This window comes from Mercenaria mercenaria, chromosome 16 (genome assembly GCF_021730395.1).
Source record: "Mercenaria mercenaria strain notata chromosome 16, MADL_Memer_1, whole genome shotgun sequence".
In the NCBI taxonomy this organism is placed as follows: domain Eukaryota; kingdom Metazoa; phylum Mollusca; class Bivalvia; order Venerida; family Veneridae; genus Mercenaria; species Mercenaria mercenaria.
The window spans coordinates 50764953-50789315 of record NC_069376.1 but is presented as its reverse complement, the minus strand read 5'-3'; the positions used below and the strand labels follow the sequence as shown (position 1 = coordinate 50789315).

General features: G+C 32.7%; 1 protein-coding gene and 1 long non-coding RNA gene across 2 annotated transcripts in view; one reads left to right on the top strand and one right to left on the bottom strand.

Moving 5' to 3' along the window:
- The first annotated feature begins 5588 nt into the window (after positions 1-5588).
- On the top strand, positions 5589-5963 carry LOC123539889 (interferon-inducible GTPase 1-like). Its single transcript, XM_045324672.2, has one exon. The coding sequence runs from the start codon at positions 5589-5591 to the stop codon at positions 5961-5963; it is 375 nt and encodes a 124-aa protein (XP_045180607.2).
- A 6780-nt stretch (positions 5964-12743) lies between these two features.
- Positions 12744-24363, bottom strand: part of LOC123541159 (uncharacterized) — a 40003-nt gene continuing 28383 nt past the window's right edge. Inside the window, exon 4 of the long non-coding RNA XR_008367871.1 lies at positions 12744-24261. This is a non-coding gene — a long non-coding RNA (uncharacterized LOC123541159). The remainder of the gene's footprint in view (positions 24262-24363) is intronic.

The following is a 24363-nucleotide window of genomic DNA, read 5'->3' as shown; positions in this document are numbered from 1 at the left end:
ACAGAGTCGTTTTTAGATTTTGTTAATAGTAAAAAGACATTATTTGATGACGCAACCCGCAAACTATCGTCTGGAGAGTATGACATTAATCAGTGTATTGACTATATGTCAAAGCTGGTGTATGACTTGTCTTTCCACTCTTTTGGTAAATCCTTCTCAAATAAATCTAAGAAATTAAAACACAAAGTACTATGGTTTGACGAAAGTTGTCGTCGGGCTAAGGCTGAGTTTTGTGATGCTAAACGTCAATTTAATTCAAATAAAACGGATGAAAACAAAATGTACTTTCTAACATGTAGAAGTAATTTCTGTAATGTGAAGAAATGTGCTAAATGGAAATTCTATAATAATAAGAAAGGAAAATTTTGCACTTTAAGTAAAACGTCGCCACGTAAATTTTGGAAGTATATAAATAAATTTAAAAATACAAATAATAGTCAGAATGATGTAAAATTAGATGATTTTGTTAGACATTTTTCAGATATTTCAAATGAAGCTATGAACCAGTGTGATGATACTGATTTTACAAGTTCTCGAAATGTACCATTAAATGTTGAGCTACTTAATTGACAAGCAAATAACTGTGGAAGACGTCAAAAAAACTATTTCTTCATTAAATAGGAATAAAAGTTGTGATTATGATCGAAATGTTGCCGACTTTTTCATTGACACTAATGACTTTATATCTCCATATCTATGTGTTATTTTTAATCATATTTTTGATACTGGATTATATCCTGAGGCATGGTCTAAAGGAGTTATAATACCGGTATATAAAAAGGGTTGTAAATCTGAACCTGCAAATTACAGAGGGAATACACTGGTAAATGTTTTTTCGAAGATTTTTTCATTGCTACTTAGAAATCGTATTAACAAATGGTGTGAATCTGAACAAATATTTAATGATGTACAATTCGGTTTTAGAGATAATCGTTCTACAGCTGATGCTATATTCCTTCTACATGCTATTATTCAAAAAGTACTGTCTAAAAAGTCTAAATTATGGTGCATTTTTATAGATTATCAAAGAGCTTTTGATACAGTTAACAGAGATGCATTATGGTATAAATTAATACAGACTGGCATTAGCTGTAAAATGATTAATATTATTAAATGTATGTATCAAAAAGTACAGTCATGTGTTAAGATATCAAGTACGATGTCATTTTCTGACTTCTTTGATGTAACGATCGGATTGAAACAAGGGGAGCCATTATCTCCCTTGCTATTTATTTTGTTTATCAATGATATCACAGAAAACTTAAATTGGAATGATTTTACGGATAAAGATCTTGAGCTTCTTTCTATGTATTTAATATTATTTGCTGATGATATTGTATTGTTTACGACTGATCCTAAGAGCTTACAGTCCCAAATCGATTCCATTCATCAATTTTCAATAAAGTGGGGTTTAACAATAAATGTTAATAAAACAAAAATTTGTGTTTTTGAAAACAGAAAAACTCATCATAATGAAGAATTTTACATTAATGATGATAAAATAAAAATAGTTGATGATTTTACATATTTAGGCATTAAATTTTCTTATACTGGTTCTCTTTTAGGTGCAGTTAAGGCACTGAATGATCAGGCTTTAAGAGCCTATCACAATATACTGCTATTAATTGATAAAGTCTGTTTAGATGTTAAGACAAAATTATTACTGTTTGATAGAATGGTTGTACCTATTTTACTGTACGGAGCAGAAATTTGGGATGTTTACAATTTCAAGGGTGTCGATAATTTACATTTGAAATTTTGCAAATATTTACTAGGAGTAAAGAAGCAAACGCCAAATAATGCTGTGTATGGTGAATTAGGTCGCATTCCATTATCTACTATTTGTAAAGAGAGATCTGTTAAATATTGGTTGAAATTAATGAAAAATGTAGATTCTCCAATGAATAGTCTGTATCAAAATCTATGTTCAAATGTTATTGGTAAGAACTGGGCTAAACGTATGCATTCTATTATTGACCATCTGGGTCTGACACATGTGCGTCAGTATTTTGATCCGAATATTAACTATCTCCCTGCGTTCAAACTGAGATTACGTGACCAATTTATTCAAGAATGGAATGCATCGATTAATTCAATGTCAAAGCTGAAATATTATTGTCAGTATAAAACAGTCTTTTGTTATGAAGAATACATTGATAAAATTGCCAGTGAAAATTTAAGAAAAATGTTTACTTGTTTCAGATTATACTCCCATAAGTTAGAAATCGAGTCTGGTAGATTTAATAATATTGATCGAAACAATAGAATATGCAGAATATGTAATCAAAATGCAGTTGAAACTGAGTACCATTTCTTGTTATGTTGTAGTAAATATACAGATGTTAGAAATAAGTATTTGGGAAATATAGCTTGGCCTACAATTCAGATGTTTGAAAATATTATGCTAATAAGAAATAAGAAACGTCTTGTAAACATCTGTAGATATATAAAAGAATCTATGACGATAAGACATAACACCCTAACAAATCTTGCTGTTTCTTAATTTATTACTGTTTGGTATTTTATAGCATGTGATATTCTCATAAATGTGCTATGTTTATGCAATATATGATATTTTTTGTTTGCCATGTTTATTATATGCTGTTTGTTAAATGGCCAAAGTCAAATTATTGCCGATTTTGCTAATAAAGTTGATTGATTGATTTAAAGCTGAACACTGAAAACATTCAAAGAGGCCCCGGGCTCTGGAAATTTAACGCTAGTCTTTTACAAGAAACAGAGTACATCAATTTAGTTAATACCTTTTGGCGATATTGGACAAAACACAAAGGAAACTTCATTACTTTGAAAGAATGGTGGGATATGGCGAAGATAAAAGTCAAAACTTTGTCAATGGAATATTCATACAATAAAGCTAAACCGCACCTAAAAATAAATCAGCTAGAAAATAAACTTCGAAAGTTAAAAAACGATTGCAATATAGAATATAGTGATATGGAAATAGAAAAAATATATACGGAACTGAAATATTATTATGAAAAACAATTAGAAGCAGTAAAAATAAAATCAAAAGCTAAAAAGCAAAAGAAACATCGTCTAAGTATTTTTTTGATCTTGAGAAAAAGCGCGGAAAGCAAAAACTATGATCTCAGATACGTACGGAATCGGGTGAAATTAAATGTGATATTGGTTCAATCTTACAAGAGCAGTACACATTTTATAAGACACTTTTTACTACGGAAGGTATCGACGTTGACGCTGTAACTTATTTAGCATCAAAATTATCAACAAAAATTAGTTAAGAACAAGCTAGTAAGTTAGATGAAGATATAACAGAAGCAGAACTTGATAAAATAGTTAAAAATCTAAAACTTGCAAAATCTCCGGGCGAAGACGGATAAACAGTGGAATGGTATATCACTTTCTGGAATACCATTAAATCCGATTTTAAGGAAGTCATAAATGAAATTTGTAATGAATGTTCCTTGTCAGATTTACAATATAAAGGTGTCCTCTCATTATTATACAAAAATGGAGATAGACAACTCCTTAAAAAATGGCGTCCTTTAACATTATTGAATGTGGATTATAAAATAATTGCTAAATGTCTCGCAGAACGTTTAAAGCCACTTCTGTCAAAATTAATTCATACTGATCAGAAGGGATTTATAAAAGGTCGATTTATGGCAGACGCAAATAGTTTTTTACAAGATATAATAGATTTTGCAGATGGTAACAACAAAAACGGAGTAATGATTTTTTTTAGATCAAACAAAAGCATTTGACAGAGTAGAGTGGGAATGGGTCAATATATGTCTTGAAAAGTTCTGCTTTAACATCAAATTAAGGAAATGGGTTCAAATGCTTTTGGTTGGTCCAAGAACTGCTATCGCTATACAGACAAATGGCTTTGTATCTGCTTTTTTTCAGTATATCCCGTTCAATAAAACAAGGTTGTCCGATTGCACCTCTGCTCTACATTTTACAAGCAGAGCCTATGGCTTGCATCATAAGACAAAATGAAAATATATGTGGTATCAAAATTCCTTCGCAAAATGGAATTGCACTTGAAGCTAGGTTAAACCAATATGTTGATGACACACAATTCTTTTGTGAAGATGAATCTTCAATCCCTGAGATTTTTCAAAATCTTTCTATTTATGAAAAAGCATCTGGGGCAAATATAAATAAAGAAAAAACAACTGGGCTTTTTATTGGAAAATTGAAAAACAAGGCCCCCAAATTCAAAGAAATAAAATGGACCAAAAACTATGTAAAAACATTAGGCATTTGTCATTGGTACAATACAGATTTAAATGAACTTTGGATGTCAAAAATAAATAAAATCAAGAGTTGCCTAGAAATATGGAAATCGAGAGGTCTCACACTTAATGGAAAAATCCTCATTTTAAAAGCATATGTAATATCAAAGATCATTTTTGAAATAGAGATAAGAGGCATTCCGGATAATTACATCAAAGAAATTGAACTAATTATGTGAGATTTTCTTTGGGACGTCAAAAAACCATTGGTAGCAAGTAACACATTACTTTTCGATATTGAAAACGGGGGTTTGAATATGTGTAGCGTAAAAATCATTTTAGCAGGTTTACAAATAATACCAATATTTAGAATAATTCACTCTGAATTACAAAACTGGAATTCAATTGGAAAATACTACTTGCAATCTCTCGATCCATTGTTTTTACAATCTTTTATGCTTTGTAAATGTTCATCCTTAGAAAATGTTAAAATAGTATGTAACATGAGCGATTTCTATAAACAAGCGCTCAGTGAATGGGTGAAATTCAGACAAAACTTTCGCCCCACAACTATTTCTGATATAAAAGATATGTTCTTATTTGGAAACAACGAGATAAAATGTCGAGGGAAACCTATATTTTTAAATCTTTCTTAAAAAGTGACATTGTTTCAATGAAAGATATCTGGGATTTGATTCTGAATGATTTTATTACTGCAGAACATCTGCTAACAAAATTGAAATACAAGCAAAACTGGATATCAGAATGGCATATTATCAAAGCTAGTATTCCTTTAAAGTACATTAAAGCTCTTAAAGAAAACTTCTATAGACGTATAAATTTTTCACAATGTTGTGTATGAAATAATATTAAAATTTTGTAAACTTGACAATAGAAACTTCGTCAAATTTTACTTGTCTTTTCGTTTTTCGAACAAGTTCTATTTTACTGGCGATGTAACTATTGTGTTCAATATAATATTATCCTTAAATTTATTATTCATATGTTTGTATGAATTGGTTGTTTAATGACTTCTTTTCTGGTTATTGTTTTGTAAATGTTTATATCTTACAAAAATAAATGGGTTATCCCAATTGGGAGCCCGAACAAAAAAAAAAAAAAAAAAAAAAGAAAAAAAAAATCAAATAGCTGAGTTTTTCAGTTCAGAAAGATTTTAAAATTATTTATAAGATATTTTCAAAAGTTTACCTCTCGCATCGGAATATATGGTACTAGATGGTCAAAATGATTATAATGAATATTTACAAAGCACTAAACTGATTGGAATATTTGTAAATATTTACAAGAATTTGGACTATTTTAGTGATACATTTTCAAAAATGTTGTTCTTGCACTGTCTTTAAAATGGCTTATCCTGGAGATTCTTTCGCAAGAACGAAAACGTTTGAAAAAGAGATAGCTTCTCTTTTGAACGAACGTGGTATAGAAGGACTGAACGAATACGTAAGTAATGAGTTTGTAAAATGGAAGGATATTGAGATAAATAAAGCGGTGACGGGAAATTCTGGTACAGGAAAATTTGCGTTTATAAACGCAATTCGTGGTTTACACCCAACAGACCAGCAAGATGCTGCAGAAGAGGTGACTGAGTGTACACAAAGACCAACGCCGTATTCACATCCCAGAAATCCAAGATTTGTCCTGTGGGATCTTCGAGGGATAGGTACCCCTGCTCGGAAGAAATCTTCGTACGTGGATGATATGCAGTTTAGGAGATAAGACTTCTTCCTTGTCATAAGTTCACTAAGATTTACTGAAATTGATTTCGATTTGGTACAAACACTTCAAACATTTGACAAGCAGTTTTTCTTTGTTAGAGCTCGTATTGATCAAGATGTTGCAAATGTTAAATTTTGTAAAGGAATAAATCATGATAAAGAGATTTCACTGAAAAGAATTCGCGAAGATTGTATGCACAATCTCTCTCCATCTGCCAAGTTACACACGAAGCGTGTATATCTGATTAACAATCACTGTACAAGTAGCTACGATTTTGAAGAGCTCCAGAGTGATCTGCTGGAAGCTGCACCAAAGGAAAAACACAATTCTCTGATATTGTCAATGTCACACGAGTCAAAAAATGTTATTAAAGAAAAAGTGAAAACATTAAAAGCTGGAATTCTCAGAGTAGCAATTAAGGCGACGATATCGGTAGCTGTTCCAGGTGTAGACATGGTTATGGACGGAAATATTCTATTGAAAGAGGTTCAGTTTTATCAGCAACAGATGGGACTTGACGAGACCTCTATGCGGAGAACTTCCGAAAAATTGGATATGGCAATAGAGAAAATGACGCAGGTGCTGAATTTGAAAAATGATATATTTACTGTAGAGTCAGTTATTTCATTTTGCAAAAGTCTTATTAATACATCAATTATAGGGGAAGCATTATTGACCAGGTCGGTCCGTGAGCACTCTAGGTATGTTGCAACTTCTTGGAATTTATGCTTGGCAGCAAGCGATGGATTACTGGACATTCTGCTTTCAATGGAAAAAGACGCTATAGAAATAAGCGCTAGGTGAACGCGCTCGAGGCGCTTCGATTCTGTGAACAATGCCCGTTACCTGTTTATATTCTTATACAATTAAAACTATACGCCATCGTATGATTAGAATCCATTACCTACAATAATTATTTGTAATCATTCGCAATTACTAGACGTCTTGCTGAAGACGTGAAAATGAGAACAATTGCTAAACAGTATCTAGAAATGGTACCTACCCAAGATGTTTAAGGGGAATAGCTTTGAACTGGCCACAACCAAAGAAAGAGAAACTGTATAGATCATTTTTTCAACAACTGATCAGGACAATAAAATATGGCCGACATTTGTTAAAAACTAAGATCATGTGTCTACATTGAACTGTTATTGTATAAATCATTCGGAGGCCCTGTCAGAAAGTTTAATTGCATCAAAATTGAAAATGCATCAGTTTTATTCAAGAAATTTTACGATTACTGCAAATATTTGTGTTTTTGCTTTTTAGCTGAATGTGCTTGCTCTTACTGAGGATAACTTTGTTAACACAAAATATCATATGTTATCTGACAATGAGAAATAAGAAAAAAGATGGTATCACATATTTGCAATAACCAATGTAGAATGTTGTCATTTTATTGTTTCAAAAGTGTTTCAGATGCTTTACTCATTTTGAACCATTTCTCTGACTGGTCAGGGAACATTTCGCTGCAAGTAGGGTTACACACAAAGGTCCACTCCCATTAAATGTAATTTTAGCAAATTAAACATATTGTAAGATGTATTTATTGCAAAAAACGTAAGCGAGTACTATAGAAATTGACAATAATTTATAAAATGAAATATCTACTGCAGCGTCAGTTATTTCATTTTGCGAAAGTCTTATTGATACATCACATTCAAAGACAGCTTTATTGGAGAAGCTGTTTCGGGAGCCTGCTGAGTATGTTTCAAGTTCTTTCAGTTTACGTTGGGCAGCACATGGTGGCTTGAAGGCAATTCTGTCATCAATGGAAACAAACGCTGTAGAAATAAGCGAGTCGCTAGTGGAACACGCTCTATCTGTGAATAATGTTCGTTCCCTATTTGTTATATATTTCAAGAATATATTCTATTACATTGAAAATTATATGCCATCTTTGATTAGAAACCGTTACCTTCAATAATTATGTGAAATTATAGGCAATTACTACCTCTTCACCCAGACGTCTTCAATGTATTTGGACTTATGCTTTGATGTCAACATAATAAATGAACATTACTTCTATTTTGTCAGCATTGAGCTTCAACATGTTGCAATGCATCCACGAGACAATTTCAGACTGATAACCTTCAAAGCGACGACATGCCATTTTTTAAACGTTGTAATAATTTTAAACGAAAACAAATTTTCAATAACTCTTGGTTTGATGCCGACTGTATCACGGCTAAACGTAAATACAAACAGGCTCTGCATGTTTTTAATCAAAATAAATCACAGGAAGATAGAAATGGTTTATGTAATGCAAAAAAGGAATACAAATGTATTATTAAATTAAAGAAACGAGCACACAAAATTCAAAACTCTAAGGAGTTGGCTGAACTGAAGAAAAGTAAGCCTAAGGACTTTTGGAAACACTTCAAAAAGAAAACTTCAGTGTCGGATGCTGATATAAATGTTAATGAATTTCATGAGTATTTTTCTAAAATGTTTGATGACATAAGGACAACAGTAGTCAATGAAGCAGAATATTTTAATTCTAATGATGATTGTAATGTAAATGACCCTATTTTTGATGAGTTAAACATTCCTATTACCTCTGTTGAAGTAAGAGACGCTGTTAAACGCCTGAACAGAAATAAGGCATCATGTCCTAGTGATAATTTACTGAACGAATATTTTTATTGTTTCTATTGACATATTAGTTGGCCATTTAACAGATATGTTTAATATAGTTTTCGATTTGGGACATTTTCCCGAATCATGGCCATATGGTCATATTGTACCGATATAAAAAAAAGATGTCAGAGCTCCAGACAATTACAGGGGCATAACCTTACTAAGTAATTTTGGTAAATTATTTACTAGTATATTGACGCATAGAGTTAAGAGATGGTTTGATAAGTACAATATTTTGTCAGATGCCCAGTTTGGTTTCCGCAAAGGCTGTAGTACAGTAGACGCGACTTTTGTTTTACATAGTATAGTTGAACATGTTTTGTCACAAAAATTAAGATTACCTTGTGCATTTATTGACCTGAAAAAGGCGTTTGATTCAGTTTACCGTAATGGTCTGTGGTATAAACTTTTTAAATTAGGCATAGATTGCAAACTGTTGAGGATTTTTAAAGCCATGTACTATGTTGTCAAATCTTGTGTAAGACATTGTAATAGTTTATCTGATTTTACCAACATATCAGTGGGCTTACGTCAAGGTCAAAATAACTCTCCAGCTCTGTTTGCTCTATTCTTAGAAGATTTGGAACTGTATTTACAGAACGATATAAATTCTGGATTATCTTTATATGAAATTTGTGTCATATTATTATTATTTGCGGATGATATGGTTATATTGAGCCATTCCCAAGAAGATTTGCAAAATAGTCTTAATATTTTATATGAATACTGTCAATTATGGGGACTTGAAGTCAATACTACAAAGACCAAAATAGTTGTTTTTCGCAAAGGGGTAATATCTATCCCCATGAAACTTGGTTTTATAATAATGAACAAACTGAAGTTGTCGATGACTTCAACTATTTAGGTGTTGTTTTTTTTAACTATACAGGTCCTTTTGTACTTAATAACCATTACGTCAGTGGGAAAGCCTTAAAGGCTATGAATGTTTTGTTATATAATGTACATAAGTACGAATTACCACCACATATTGTACTGCAATTGTTTGACTCATTTGTCGGGTCTATTTTAAATTATGCTTGTCCAGCTTAGGAATTTACCAAAAGTAAGGATCTGTAAAGGATCCACTTAAAAAATTGTAAATCTATTTTGGGTGTTCCAGTAATGCGGCAGTTTATGGCGAATTAGGAAGATACCCTTTATACATAAATAGATATGTTCAAATAATCAAGTACTGGTTTAAATTATTGCATTCAAACAATATTTTATAAAGTAGTGTATGATAATGCTTTAAATGAATGTAAAAAAATGTGTTAAAAATTGGGTTTCCAAAGTAAAATGTTTGCTTGAAGAATATGGTTTTTCAGATGTATGGAATAACCCACTTGCTTATTAGTCAAATGTGTTTTTACTAACATTTAAAAAAAGGGCTATAGATTGTTTCGAGCAAATGTGGTTTTCTGATATTGTAAACAACAATGTATTAAATACTTTGTATATGTATATTAAACCTGTATTTGGTATGGAAAATTATCTAGAAAAAAATGTTTGTAAAAAAACTAGACAATATTTAACCCGTATTAGGGTATCTGCACATAGTTTGCGCATAGAAACTGGAAGATATGGTAGAGATAGATTGGAGAGAAACCAAAGAATTTGTCAGATATATAATGTCCACGATATTGAGGACGAGTTTCATTTTATTTTGAAATGTAACTTTTATAACGAATATCGTAGGAAATGTATACAAAAGTACTACTATGAAAGACCAAATATGCATGAATTTGTCGAACTATTGCAATGTACTAAAAAATCTGTTCAATTAGGTTTATGTAGATATATCAGACTAGCAAGCGATAAAAGGAATAATATGTTACTTACATGTAGATAATAAAGGGCAACATGTCCATTATATATCCCACCATACAGTGTGGGAGACATATTGATTTACTCCAGTCTGTGTGTGTATGTGTCTGTCTGTCACAAGGCTTGTCCGCACTCTAAGTCAAACATTTCTCATCCGATCTTCACCAAACTTGAAGAAAATGTGTTTGACCATAAGACCTCGACCAAGTTCGATAACTAGCCGAATCGGTCCAGGCATATTAAAGTTACGGCCCTTGAGTTACCAAAAAATTGGCCTTTTTACTCTTGTCCGCATTCTAAGTCAAACATTTCTAATCCAATCTTCACCAAACTTAAACAAAATGTGTTTGACCATAGACCTCCGCCAAGTTCAATAATTAGCCAAATTCGTCCAGGCATTTTGGAGTAACGGCCCTTGATTTACCGAAAAAATCGGCCTTTTTGCTCTTGTCCGCACTCTTTAGGTCGAACATTTATCATCCGATCTCTACCAAACTTAAACAAAATGTGTTTGACCATAAAGGGCCAAGTTGGAAAACTAGCCAAATCGGTTCAGGCATTTTGGAGTTACGGCCCTTGAATTACCGAAAAATCGACCTTTTTGCTATTGCCCGCACTCTAAGTCGAACATTTCTAATACGACTTTCGCCAAAATTGTACAAAATGTGCTTGATCATAAGAAAAATAATGAGCCAAAGCGGTCCAGGATTTTGGAGTTCGGGCCCTTGAATTGTACTGAGTTAACAGTTTATAACGACTGATTTGCAATTTAGATGTTTAGGCAGTTGTGGGAGACATTCCCTTTTCTCAAAAGCAGCTCTATTTGTAGTGTTGATAATTATGATTGTCTCCAGTGTCTACGGGCAATTGAAATTATTAATTGTGCTCATCACACATAGCATAAAAGCAGTGACAATTATACCTGCATGGAAACATTAATAGCAGCAGTACTAACAACTCGTTATTTTTTGTCATAGTGAATTATACATAGTTCATTCTTCAGACAGTTTAGGTTACCATATTAACATTGAATAGCAATCACTGATGTTGTTATTGTAATGTTTTTGTGATTCTTCATAACATCATCATCTTTATTCTTAAGACCGTAATGGTAGTGGTTTTTTATTTTGCCCCGGGACCTCCCAGTGTACATTTTTAGGTTTGTTTGTCTGTCAAATGACAACTACTTTAGAGGAAAATAACTGCAACACCTTTATTTACAGTTAAGCGCTTTTGGGTTGTTCCCCTTGAGTTATCATGTTATATAGTTACCCGCTCAGTATCAAATTAAGTGATTATTTTGACGCTGGGTGACATGGTGGTGGTTGTTTTTTGGGGTGTTTTGGGTGCTCTGGAATGTCTTGGTTTACTCTAACTACAAAATACTAAGTAGATTCAGGTTTAAGTTCAAAATACAAATGATGAATCTTTTTAAGTACAACAATTTCAGTAGTTTAAATTTTCACCTAAAAAAACTTCCTCACTTCAAGTTATAGAAGAAAAGGCAATCAACACTCACCATTGTCTACTAGTATTGCCTAAACTATATATTACATTTGCAGTGTGATAAAATTAACATGTGATGTTTCTGACATATATATACACAGGAAATATAATGTAAAGAAATCTTTTGACATAAATAAACTTTTTATCATAAACTTACCAGACATACTTATAAATGGCACAAAAAGTGTGCATCACTTTTGAACAATATTCATTCTACTGTAAATCTAGTTTGTTATAACAACTTCTTAATGCAATCTCTCATAACAAACTTAAGATGGTTTATAAAGTCATACTAAGTTTGATTTTTTTTACATTAAAAGTATATCCAATATTTCGAAGCCCACAATTATCAATTTGAGTTAATAAATGATAAAAAAATTACCCAAAGGAGCCGATTTTGATAATAATAGACAGACACATGCCATAAATAGTTTCATTGGGTATCAAGGGAGATAACTAGATTTACAGTGAAAATAGTAGCTAATATTTGTCTATTTTCTTACAAATAAAATCCAGAGCATATTTTGGTCCCCTGTGCATTGCTAATGTAATACAAATTATACACCATATACCTACAAATAAAGGCCCCCACATTCTCCCCCATCTATATACACACATTAGTGAATTTTCACAATATTCTGGTAAGAATAGTTAAAATCAATCTATTATAAGTTAGATTTATGGCTAAATTCAATTGAATTTTTTCCCTAAATGAAATGCAAAACGCAATGACTGGGGACATTTAACTGAGGGTATATGGTACTTGAACAATAAAACCATTAACATTTTTAAAAGAAAAGCAACTGTTAATCAGTTAAAATTAGAATCTAATTATCTAATACTAGTAGTATTTTTAATACAAAACTAGGAACAAGGTTTGAGATGATACAAAACAATATAAACTTCTAATATAAAACTAAACATTACAATATATACAAACAGTATCTGATGACCCTGCATCCTTGTATTGAAAAAAAAAACAATTATGTACTTTCATATATCATTTATATACAAAGTAACTGGAAACTGACTAATTTACAAGAACTTCCTTTTTGTGCAAGAACAATAATGATGGGGAAGAAAAATATATTTTCTCCAGTGCAACTTGCATCAAGCAGCCTCCTAAGGACATAATGTGGTTTGAATATAGTTTTAATACAATATAGTTTGTTCTTTAACAGCACAGAAAGAAACTGAAAATGTTATCTATTAATAGTAGTCTCTTAATAGATGTGGTCTCTCGAGCATGCTTGACTGTATAATAATAATCACAAATTTAAAGTTCTTTTAAAACATTGTAAGATAAGATAAGATAAATTTTATTTTGAGTCGGCAATACAAGTTTCAATATAACATAAGCACTCCAGGTGCATTTGAACATTGTAAATGGCAAAACCAGTTTATGAATAAGACAAGCAACAAAGCATCATTTTAAACTATTCTGTAAGAAGACTTTTAATATCTATAATTAGCAAAAATAATGAAGTTGTGAAAACTAACGTTAAAATGACGTGGGTTTCTAACATGTAACCATAGCCCTAACATGTAACCATAGTCCAACATTATATAACTGAGTTCGAGACCTCTCTCAATATTCAAGTACTTGATTGGCTATTTCTGAAAACACCATCTTGGAACTGACCAATCACAAGCTTGTACACTCTGACTGGTCTCCAAACTCAACTTTATAACCTTGAAATCATGTAAGCTATTTAGAGAATTTGAAAACCTTAAATCAGGTCCAGGTACAAAAGTTACCTTATAAATATCATGTTTCCTTCTGGCAAAGGAGATAATATAATAGTAATTATATTACAATGATAACTTGGAATGTTTTTTTCTTATACCTTGAGCACAAAATTATACAGTATAGAAACTATTAACATTTTTCATCTTATTTAATTCACCAAATGTATATGTACAAACCTTATAACTAAACCACTGATACAGAAAAGCTTAGATTAGCATATATGAGCGCTGCTGTGCTAAAAGCAACATTAGGGCTTTGTGACCAGCAATGATCCAAATCAGTGCATAGCCATCCCCACATCTATTCTGTTTGTTTATCAATTCAACACCTGTATCCAACTGACTGCACAAATATTCAGGCTAATCTGGATCTATACTGGCTGCAAAGCCCAAACATTAGTTTTTTTCAGTAGACAAATAAACATTTCAGTAGTCAAATAAAAAAAAACAAAGTTTTCTCTTCTAACTTCTAACTTAAGGTAATTCTGCTGCCATGACTTTTGACAAAACAAATGTGAAAAATTATCTTAACCTGAAAGAATCCACAATTACCTAAAGCTCTAACAAAAATGGATACTGTGAAATCACTACTATTCCTTGGGGATTAATTTTCTCAGATTGTGTGGTTGCGTCATTCCGTGAAATTAAATCCTAACAAAAAAGAAGAGTTTCCAGTGACTATTATGTTGATAAATGGAAATCAATGAATCCATATCCCATTTTAACAAAAAATAATTTTATTTCCACAGAACTGATGGTTTTGAAATATGGCACAGCTACAGGTCATGATTTGAACAAACTAGGCAGAGGACCACTACACAATACTACAAGCCAAATACTGGTTCATACAGCAGTAGAGAAGATGATTTTTAAAATTTTGCTAATTTATAAAAGTCTATGCAAAAAAATGTGCAACCTGGGGCTGGGACAATTTTGAACTCAGGTGGTATGATTTGAAAAAATATGGTAGACTCCTACTAGACAATGCTTCATATCAAATGATAAAGCTCTGGGCCTTGCAGTTCTGGAGTAGAAGATTATTATTCTTAAAGTTTTTTCCTTCTGGTTACCAAGGTGACTAGAATTCTGTATAGAACGACATTCTTTGAACAAGTTTGGTGGACCATACAAGGAACATCTAGGCCAAGTTTCATCAACTTCTACCAAACGGTTTCAGAGATGGTGTTTGAAGAAAAGTGCAGATAGACAAATGAGATTCTAAACAATATATTCCCGATGGTATTTTAAATCCATAACACTCAAACTGTGTATGTAATTAATAAGCACCTACACTGTCATATAACCGGGAAAATAATCAACATTATAATACTATATCATAAAATCTACATTTTACATACACAATTCTTACGTTATACATAAATTTGCTCGTTTTGATCAAATGCTCTAGTGGCCATTGAAATCAGTGTCTTTAGATACTTAAAAATAATAACAAAAAAATAAAATCTAGTGCTTTGTGAAATGTGAAGTTTATGAATAACAATTATGCAATATGTTCTCTTAAAGCAAACAATTCCCACCCGTTCATTACAACACTGTAGCAAAATGAACATTATTCATTTCTGATAGGAATTTGTACATGTCTTTGAAATATAACTATCTTTTCTAATACCCTGAATGTCCCTACCATTTCATCAGTCATTACTGAGATAATAACAACATGGAATGTAAAATAAACTTCTGCTGTGTACATCTGGAATGTTAAACAGATTTTGCAATTATCTATAATACTATAGTCAAACTTCGTCACTCAAACTCTATGGGACCAGTCAAATTTGTTCGAGTTATCGGTTATTTTCAGTTCGAGACACTGAAAAATATCAATTATAAAGATGTTTTGCTGGGACCTGTAAGGATGAGTTCGAGCTAAGGGTAGTGCATGAATTTTATCCGAGTTTGAGCGAACAAAGTTCTGTATTGTCTTTTCAATACCGCTATATACACCCTCATCAAAATGGTTCATTACATGGATCAGGGAGTGGTACAAAATAATCTGTAAGCATGTAACAATACTCATTACAAGTTAGTAAACACATATTTAAACAAGAGGACCATGATGGTCCTGAATCGCTCACCTATCCCCACATGACCCAGTGTTGAACCGAGTATGACGTCGTTATTTCTATTATTTGACAAAGTGACCTAGTTTTTGAGCATATGTGACCTAGATATCATCAAGATAAAAAATTCTGACCAATTTTCATGAAGATCCATTGAAAAAATAAATTGACCTCTAGAGAGGTCACAAGGTTTTTCTATTATTTGACCTAATGACCTAGTTTTTCAAGGCACGTGACCCACTTTTAAACTTGACCTAGATATCATCAATGTGAACATTCTCACTAATTTTCATGAAGATCTCGTGAAAAATATGGCCTCTAGAGAGGTCACAAGGTTTTTGTATTTTTCGACCTACTGACCTAGTTTTTGACCGCACATGTCCCAGTTATGAACTTGACCTAGATATCATCAAGCTGAACATTCGCACCAACTTTCATGAAGATCCAGTGAGAAATATGGCCTCTAGAGACATCACAAGAATTTTCTATTTTTAGACCTACTGACCTAGTTTTTGACCGCACGTGACCCAGTTTTGAATTTGACCTAGATATCATCAAGATGAACATTCTGACCAATCTTCATCAAGATCTCTTGAAAAATATGGCCTCTAGAGAGGTCACAAGGTTTTTCTATTTTTAAATCTACTGACCTTGTTATTGACCGCACGTGACCAAGTTTCGAACCTGACCTAGGTATCATCAAGGTGAACATTCTGACCAATTTTCATAAAGATCATTTGAAAAATATGGCCTCTAGAGAGGTCACAAAGTTTTTCTATTTTTAGATCTACTGACCTAGTTTTTGACCCCACGTGACCCAGTTTCAAACTTGACCTAGATATCATCAAGGTGAACATTCTGACCAATTTTCATGAAGATCCATTGAGAAATATGGCCTCTAGAGAGGTCACAAGGTTTTTCTATTTTTAGACCTACTGACCTAGTTTTTGACCCCACGTGACCCAGTTTCGAAACTGACCTAGATATCATCAAGGTAAACATTCTGACCAATTTTCATGAAGATCTCATGAAAAATATGGCCTCTAGAGAGGTCACAATGTTTTTCTATTTTTAGATCTACTGACCTAGTTTTTGACCCCACGTCACCCAGTTTCAAACTTGACCTAGATATCATCAAGGTGAACATTCTGACCAATTTTCATGAAGATCCATTGAGAAATATGGCCTCTAGAGAGGTCACAAGGTTTTTCTATTTTTAGACCTACTGACCTAGTTTTTGACCCCACGTGACCAAGTTTCGAACTTGACCTAGATATCATCAAGTTGAACATTCTGACCAATTTTCATCAAGATCTTATGAAAAATATGGCCCCTAGAGAGGTCACAAGGTTTTTCTATTTTTAGATCTACTGACCTAGTTTTTGACCCCACGTGATCCAGTTTCGAACTTGACCTAGATATCATCAAGGTGAACGTTCTGACCAATTTTCATGAAGATCCATTAAGAAATATGGCCTCTAGAGAGGTCACAAGGTTTTTCTATTTTTAGATCTACTGACCTAGTTTTTGATCGCACGTGACCCAGTTTCGAACTTGACCTAGATATCATCAAGATGAACATTCTGACCAACTTTCATAAAGATCCCGTGAAAAATGTGACCTCTAGAGTGGTCACAAGCAAAAGTTTACGCACGCACGCACGCACGCACTGACGCACGGACGACGGACGACGGACGCCACGCGATCACAAAAGCTCACCTTGTCACTTTGTGACAGGTGAGCTAAAAAAATTAGACTATCAATAAATTCATAACTGGTTTCTCCGATGAGTATAGTTTGTAAAACATGTGACAAAGAATTGATCTCTATTTCCAACTTGTCTGTTCAAAATTCAACAAAAAAATCTAAACAATCAAGGTTCGTCATTTCCTTATACCAATCATAAGTCACATACAAAAAATACTAGTTTTTTTCAACTACAGTATACTGGGAAGTCATTAAATTTCATGGGGTACTAAATTTCACCGACTCGGTACTTCTGCAAATCCATGAAATTAAATCCAAATGAATAACTAAAGGATCATTCATTAAATTTTCATCCTTATAAGGTTAAATCTGCAAATTTTATACAGCCCAAAGAAATGACCATTTTGGTCTAAACCATAAAACTTTATGCCAACGAAATGAAATGATTTTCCAGTATTCCGTATTAACTCATAAAACAACATGTATATTCCTGAGGTATTTCATTCATTTCATATAACAACATCCACAGCACCTTCACTGTAGCCGTCCAATGGTCAACAACAACATTAAAGGGGCACACCTACAGATTAAGTCATTTTTTTTTTAAACTTAAAAAGTGCTTAAATAGGTAGTTATTGTAAATAAAAGTAAAACTAAAGTGATTCTTTGAGGTATTAAGTATCTACAAAAACTCTTGCGTAGTTCATAAAATATGTAGAAAAACTAAAGTGACAGTCCGCCGAAAGAAATGTGATGTAAAAAAAATGAATATAGCTGTAAATTATATCATAATTGAAAAATTAATATCAATTTAAATAAAGTGATTTATATTGTTTTTTTATTTAATATACCATATATTGTTGCTATTTTAATTTGTTTCAAATTCTATGTTAACTGGGAGTAGTGCCCCTTTAATGCAAAAACAAATATTCACACAAAAGATCTTTGTATACTATGTAATAGCAATTTTCTTCCTTAAATATATTTGGCATTCAAGTGCCTATAACAACAAACCAATATGAGATTTTTTCAAGTTAATTACAGGAAATAAATCTGTTTTAATTACACTTGACTTTACCACTTTCGTGTCATTTTCAAATCGTGAAAAATCCAAACAATACTGTTCCAAAACGTTGCTCAAATATCTCATTTAAGAATAATACAAATTCATTCTTGTTCTTGGGGCTGGTATTGTAAAAATGCATGTAAATAATGAAAATGGCACGCAAATATATTGACAAATGTGCAAAGTAACTGTGCAAAGCAGTGTGCAGTTTGTGTGTTAAGCAAAATACTATTCTGATATGTGTTACATGATAGTTATTCTTTATCTCAAAATAAAAAAAGGTAAACAATATGTAACATTCTAATGTGACTTACAATGCTTTAATCATCACAACAATATTATGCTGACGTCACGTCGACATTTAGCGCCATGTACGCATCAAGAAATAGCGCTTTCAAAATTTGATCAAATATTTTACTTGAAAACATGTTTAAAATAAAATGTCACATAGCATAACACTGTCTAAATTAATTTACACACAGCCGGAGTTTGTTATTAGCTGGGCAGAACAATTCACTACCATTTGCGCCCTAATGGAACTATTCTGCAAGACGTATTACTATTTCTGGTCCAGGCGCGTAGAAACAAAGGAGCATGATGACCTACCATTTGGAGTTTCATCATATTTGATCTAAATTTTATAATAAAAGACATATTAGAATGTAAATAATTTACAGCAAAAACTTGTTCGAACACTATTTATACACTCTGACTGTGCCCTTGTGCAATTATTACACCCGACATATAACCACCCATTTGAAAAATGGTGTTAAAACACGGTTTTGTTTTAAATTATTTCTTAAATATACATGAACACATCTAGAAAAAATCTCTCTTTATAATCATATATTTCAAATATATGCTTAAGATGTAAAAATAAAATTGAAGTTAAAGGCAGCCTTATAGCACGAAGCAATTAGGTTTTAAGATAGTTCTGCATGTTGGATGAACTGGGAATCACAATGTTAAGTCATTTGTCTCGATATTATAGAACAGAGCCTGGACTTGTCATACTGAAAAATGTAATCCTACATATGAAAACAATTATGAAAATAGCGACATGAATTTCTTTCCAAAGATAAAAATGGTGACAAAATTGATAAGTGAAATAATTTGGTGCCATCAAATCTGCTTGAACTTTGCATACATTTTCAGTCATAGGAAAATAACTCAAAAATAAGCACACAGACTTAGACATTTTACTTTACCAATGGGAATAAGTTGATTTTCATTAAAATCTACAATGTCAAAAACTTTAAACTTGCAAAAATGACATCAAAATTGTGATTTTTTCATGAATTCCCATGAATATGAAAACCTGCTTGAGATACAGATCCAATTTCCTTTACAAAATCAAGCATAAAATCCTACCCTTTTGTATTGGCAGAATTTCCTTAGTATATTCTTAAGTTTTGAAAACTGAAGGTTTAAGAATAATCTGCTTTGTAGAAAAAAAATATCCAAACATAGAAAACTACCTTAAAACAAACATTATTTTGAAGACTTCTTTCTATATTTTTGTTTCTAGTTAAAGCTGGCAAGTTTTGTGTGTTACAGTTATCTTCTTTATTGGTACACCCTGCATCATTTAATTAAAAAAAAAACAACAGACAATAAATTATTCAAGGACCCACTGTTTTCACATTAACATAAGAGAAACAAAAGTCATTTCAATATAATAAAACAGAAATGCTAAGCATTTCAGCACCAATCTATATGCCACCTTTGAATGTATAGAAAACACATCTTAACAAATATACCCAACAGAAATATGCACAAATGTATAACATTAATCTCTAGAATAAATAAATTGATATGACTAGGGTATTAAATATATACACCAAGTTCAAAACTTATAAAACCAAGTTTGGAGACCAGTCTTTGATCTCTGGCCTCTGATTGGTTGATTCTGTGCACCATTTTGAAATCAACCAATGACCTGGCTGTATTCTAAGATTGGACTTCAAACTGACTTTGAACTCATAATTTTGAACCAAGGCTTTTTTCTCGAGATTCAACTGAACAAGTAAAATAACCTAGTGGCTGTTGTCATCAACATTTATACCAGAAATTTAGTTTTGAATTCAAAATGTCTATCAGTAATTTTGAAGACTTTGTGCGTATGCATAGTTTTGACAAATTGACAAATTCAGCTTCTGTACGACTTTTCAGGTTTTTTATAGTGTAGAATAGCTCAAAATGTTCCTCTGGGTATTACTGTAGGCATCTGCATGCACCTGGTTCGAACTGGCATACATCTGGTTAAACTGACAGGCACCTGGTTAAAAAAGTGGACACCAGGTTTAAACAAGAAAATTCAATCCTAGCTCCAATCATTTACCTCATGTGAGAGTAAATCTGGCCTACCTGAAAAGGTAAACACATTATAAACCTACAACTGATACTGAATGTCATATAAATGTGTTTAAGCATGTTTGCCAGTAATTCGGATTCTTTTTTCACATTTCAAAATATAATCCTACTGTCAATATCTAAATAAAATTCAGCCAAATTTGCAAACTTTGAAACGAAGTACAGCATAATGAAAACATTCCCAAGGCTATTTTTCTGACATAAATATTAATGAAGAACAGCCTAGGTTTTAACATTATTTCTACATTTCACACATAATGTAAAGCATTTAAAAGCTCATTGACAAACACTTGGAAAAAAAAAAAAGATTTTACAAAAATGAACACAACAAAGAAAGTGACTCAGTCTGACTGCTTAAAGGCAGTACTTTTGATGCTTAACACAAATTGAAATCTGAACAAGCAATTTAGGAAGTTAGCTAACACGTTGCTTGAGGCACCTGGCTGCTTATTATGGGTGGTCACTGAGTCAAATTCAACTGTATATCAAAATATCAGCTCTTCATAACACAAAGACATCTTATCTATAAACATCTCACTAAGATAGGTAAGTACAAATTAATAAAATGCTGAAACAAATTGCACCTCAAACTTGACAAAGGAGTATTTTCTCCTATAACAAAAAATAAAGAACAAGAAATACAAACAAGAGGACCATGATGGTCCTGAATCGCTCACCTCTTCCCACATGACCCAGTTTTGAGTATGACATCGTTTTTTCTATTATTTGACATAGTGATCTAGTTCTTAAGCTCATGTGACCCAGTTTTGAACTTGACCTAGATATTATCAAGATAAAAATTCTGACCAATTTTCATGAAGATCCATTGAAAAATATGGTCTCTAGAGAGGTCACAAGGCTTTTTCTATTATTTGACCTATTGACCTAGTTTTCAAAGGTATGTGACCCTGTTCTGAACTTTACCTAGATATCATCAAGGTAAACATTCTCACTAATTTTCATGAAGATCTCATTAAAAATATGGCCTCTAGAGAGGTCACAAGGTTTTTCTATTTCAAGACCTACTGACCTAGTTTTTGATCGCAGTTGATCCAGTTTCAAACTTGACCTATATATCATCAAGATAAACACTCAGACCAATTTTCATACAGATCCCATGAAAAATATGGCCTCTAGAGAGGTCACAACATTTTTTCATGATTTGACCTACTGACCTACTTTTTGATACACGTGACCCACTTTCGAACTTGACCTAGATATCATCAAGATGAAAATTCTGACCAATTTTTATGGAGATCCATTCACAAGAATGGCCTCTAGAGAGGTCTCAAGGTTTTTCTATTTTTAGACCTACTGACCTAGTTTTTGACCGCACATGACCCTGTTTCGAACTTGACCTAGACATCATCAAGGTGAACATTCAGACCAACTTTCATACAGATCCCATGAAAAATATGGCCTTTAGAGAGGTCACAAGGTTTTTCTATTATTTGACCTACTGACCTAGTTTTTGAAGGCACGTGACCCACTTTCGAACTTGACCTAGATATCATCAAGATGAACATTCAGACCAACTTTCATACAGATCCCATGAAAAATATGGCCTTTAGAGAGGTCACAAGGTTTTTCTATTATTTGACCTACTGACCTAGTTTTTGAAGACACGTGACCCACTTTCGAACTTGATCTAGATATCATCAAGGTGAACATTCTGACAAATTTTCATGAAGATCTAATGAAATATATGGCCTCTAGAGAGGTCACAACGTTTTTCTATTATTTGACCTACTGACCTAGTTTTTGAAGGCACGTGATCCACTTTCGAACTTGACCTAGATATCATCAAGGTGAACATTCTGACAAATTTTCATGAAGATCTCATGAAATATATGGCCTCTAGAGAGGTCACAAGGTTTTTCTATTTTTAGACCTACTGACCTAGTTTTTGACCGCACGTGACCCAGTTTCGAACTTGACCTAGATATCATCAAGATGAACATTCAGACCAACTTTCATACAGATCCCATGAAAAATATGGCCTTTAGAGAGGTCACAAGGTTTTTCTATTATTTGACCTACTGACCTAGTTTTTGAAGGCACGTGACCCAGTTTTGAACTTGACCTAGATATCATCAAGGTGAACGTTCTGACCAATTTTCATGAAGATCTTATGAAATATTCGGCCTCTAGAGAGGTCACAAGGTTTTTCTATTTTTAGACCTACTGACCTAGTTTTTGATGGCACGTGACCCAGTTTCGAACTTGACCTAGATATCATCAAGGTGAACATTCTGACCAACTTTCATAAAGATCCCATGAAAAATGTGACCTCTAGAGTGGTCGCAAGCAAAAGTTTACGGACTGACGCACGGACGACGGACGACGGACACCGCATGATCACAAAAGCTCACCTTGTCACTTTGTGACAGGTGAGCTAAAAACATCTAGACAAAGCTGTCCCATCTCCAGCCCCATTCTAACCATAAATACAAGCTTAGATGGTAATTTCTCTAGAAATTATGTGAACTCTCAAACAAAGGAGATTCTCTGAAAACTGATATAGTCTCAAGTACCATATTAACCTTAGCCTGCTAAATTTCTAAAATGGACTGGTCCATCATTCAATTTGGGCAATACCATTTATTATTCGAAGGGGTGCTCTCTAAAAATTTACTGACTGAATAGCGAACAGTGCAGACCATGATCAGCCTGCATGGATGTGCAGGCTGATCTTAGTCTGCGCTGGTCGCAACGGCAGAATCAATGCCGGCAGCAGGCAAAGGTTAACTCTTTTTATTGAAATATTTCAGTTATACAGTCATTTCTTAAAGATTTTACAGTTGGACTAATTATCTTTCAAAAAAATACCTTTCAACTGCCTTTAAAAAAGAAAGGTCTTTAACAGCCAATTTGGAAGACATAAAAGTAGAAGCACAAATTTTATACAATAAAAGATATGACACATTTTTGTAATTTCTTCCCATTTCGAGCTTGAATCTTTCTCTATCTTGTTCAGCCTAACAAAACAATTGTGTTTGGTAAACTTAACAATAATTTGAACATAATAGTAATTATTACACTATCGTGATGGGAAAACAAACATTACACTAGCTGCCAGCAGCCTATTCTTTCATCAATTTCTGATTGATGTACACAACATTGTTATTCAACCCTGTTACAAATTATATTCTCACTGTACATCATACTTTTCAAGCAATTTTACACAATAATCCTGCTGCCTGTTGCCATGCCATCAGAAGTAGGAATATGTGTATTGTCGTGTGTTGTTGTTGTTGTTGTTGCTTGATGAAGAATACACAGAAAATGATTGTGAATCCACGAGGCTGTTGAGAAAATTGTCGTTGTCTAGCGAAATCATCTCATCATAGTTATCCTGTAAACAAATTTAACATTATATATATAGTACATAAACTGACTTTTTATAGCTATTATTACTCTTTGTTGTTCATTTTTTTCCTTAAGCTATGCACAGTTT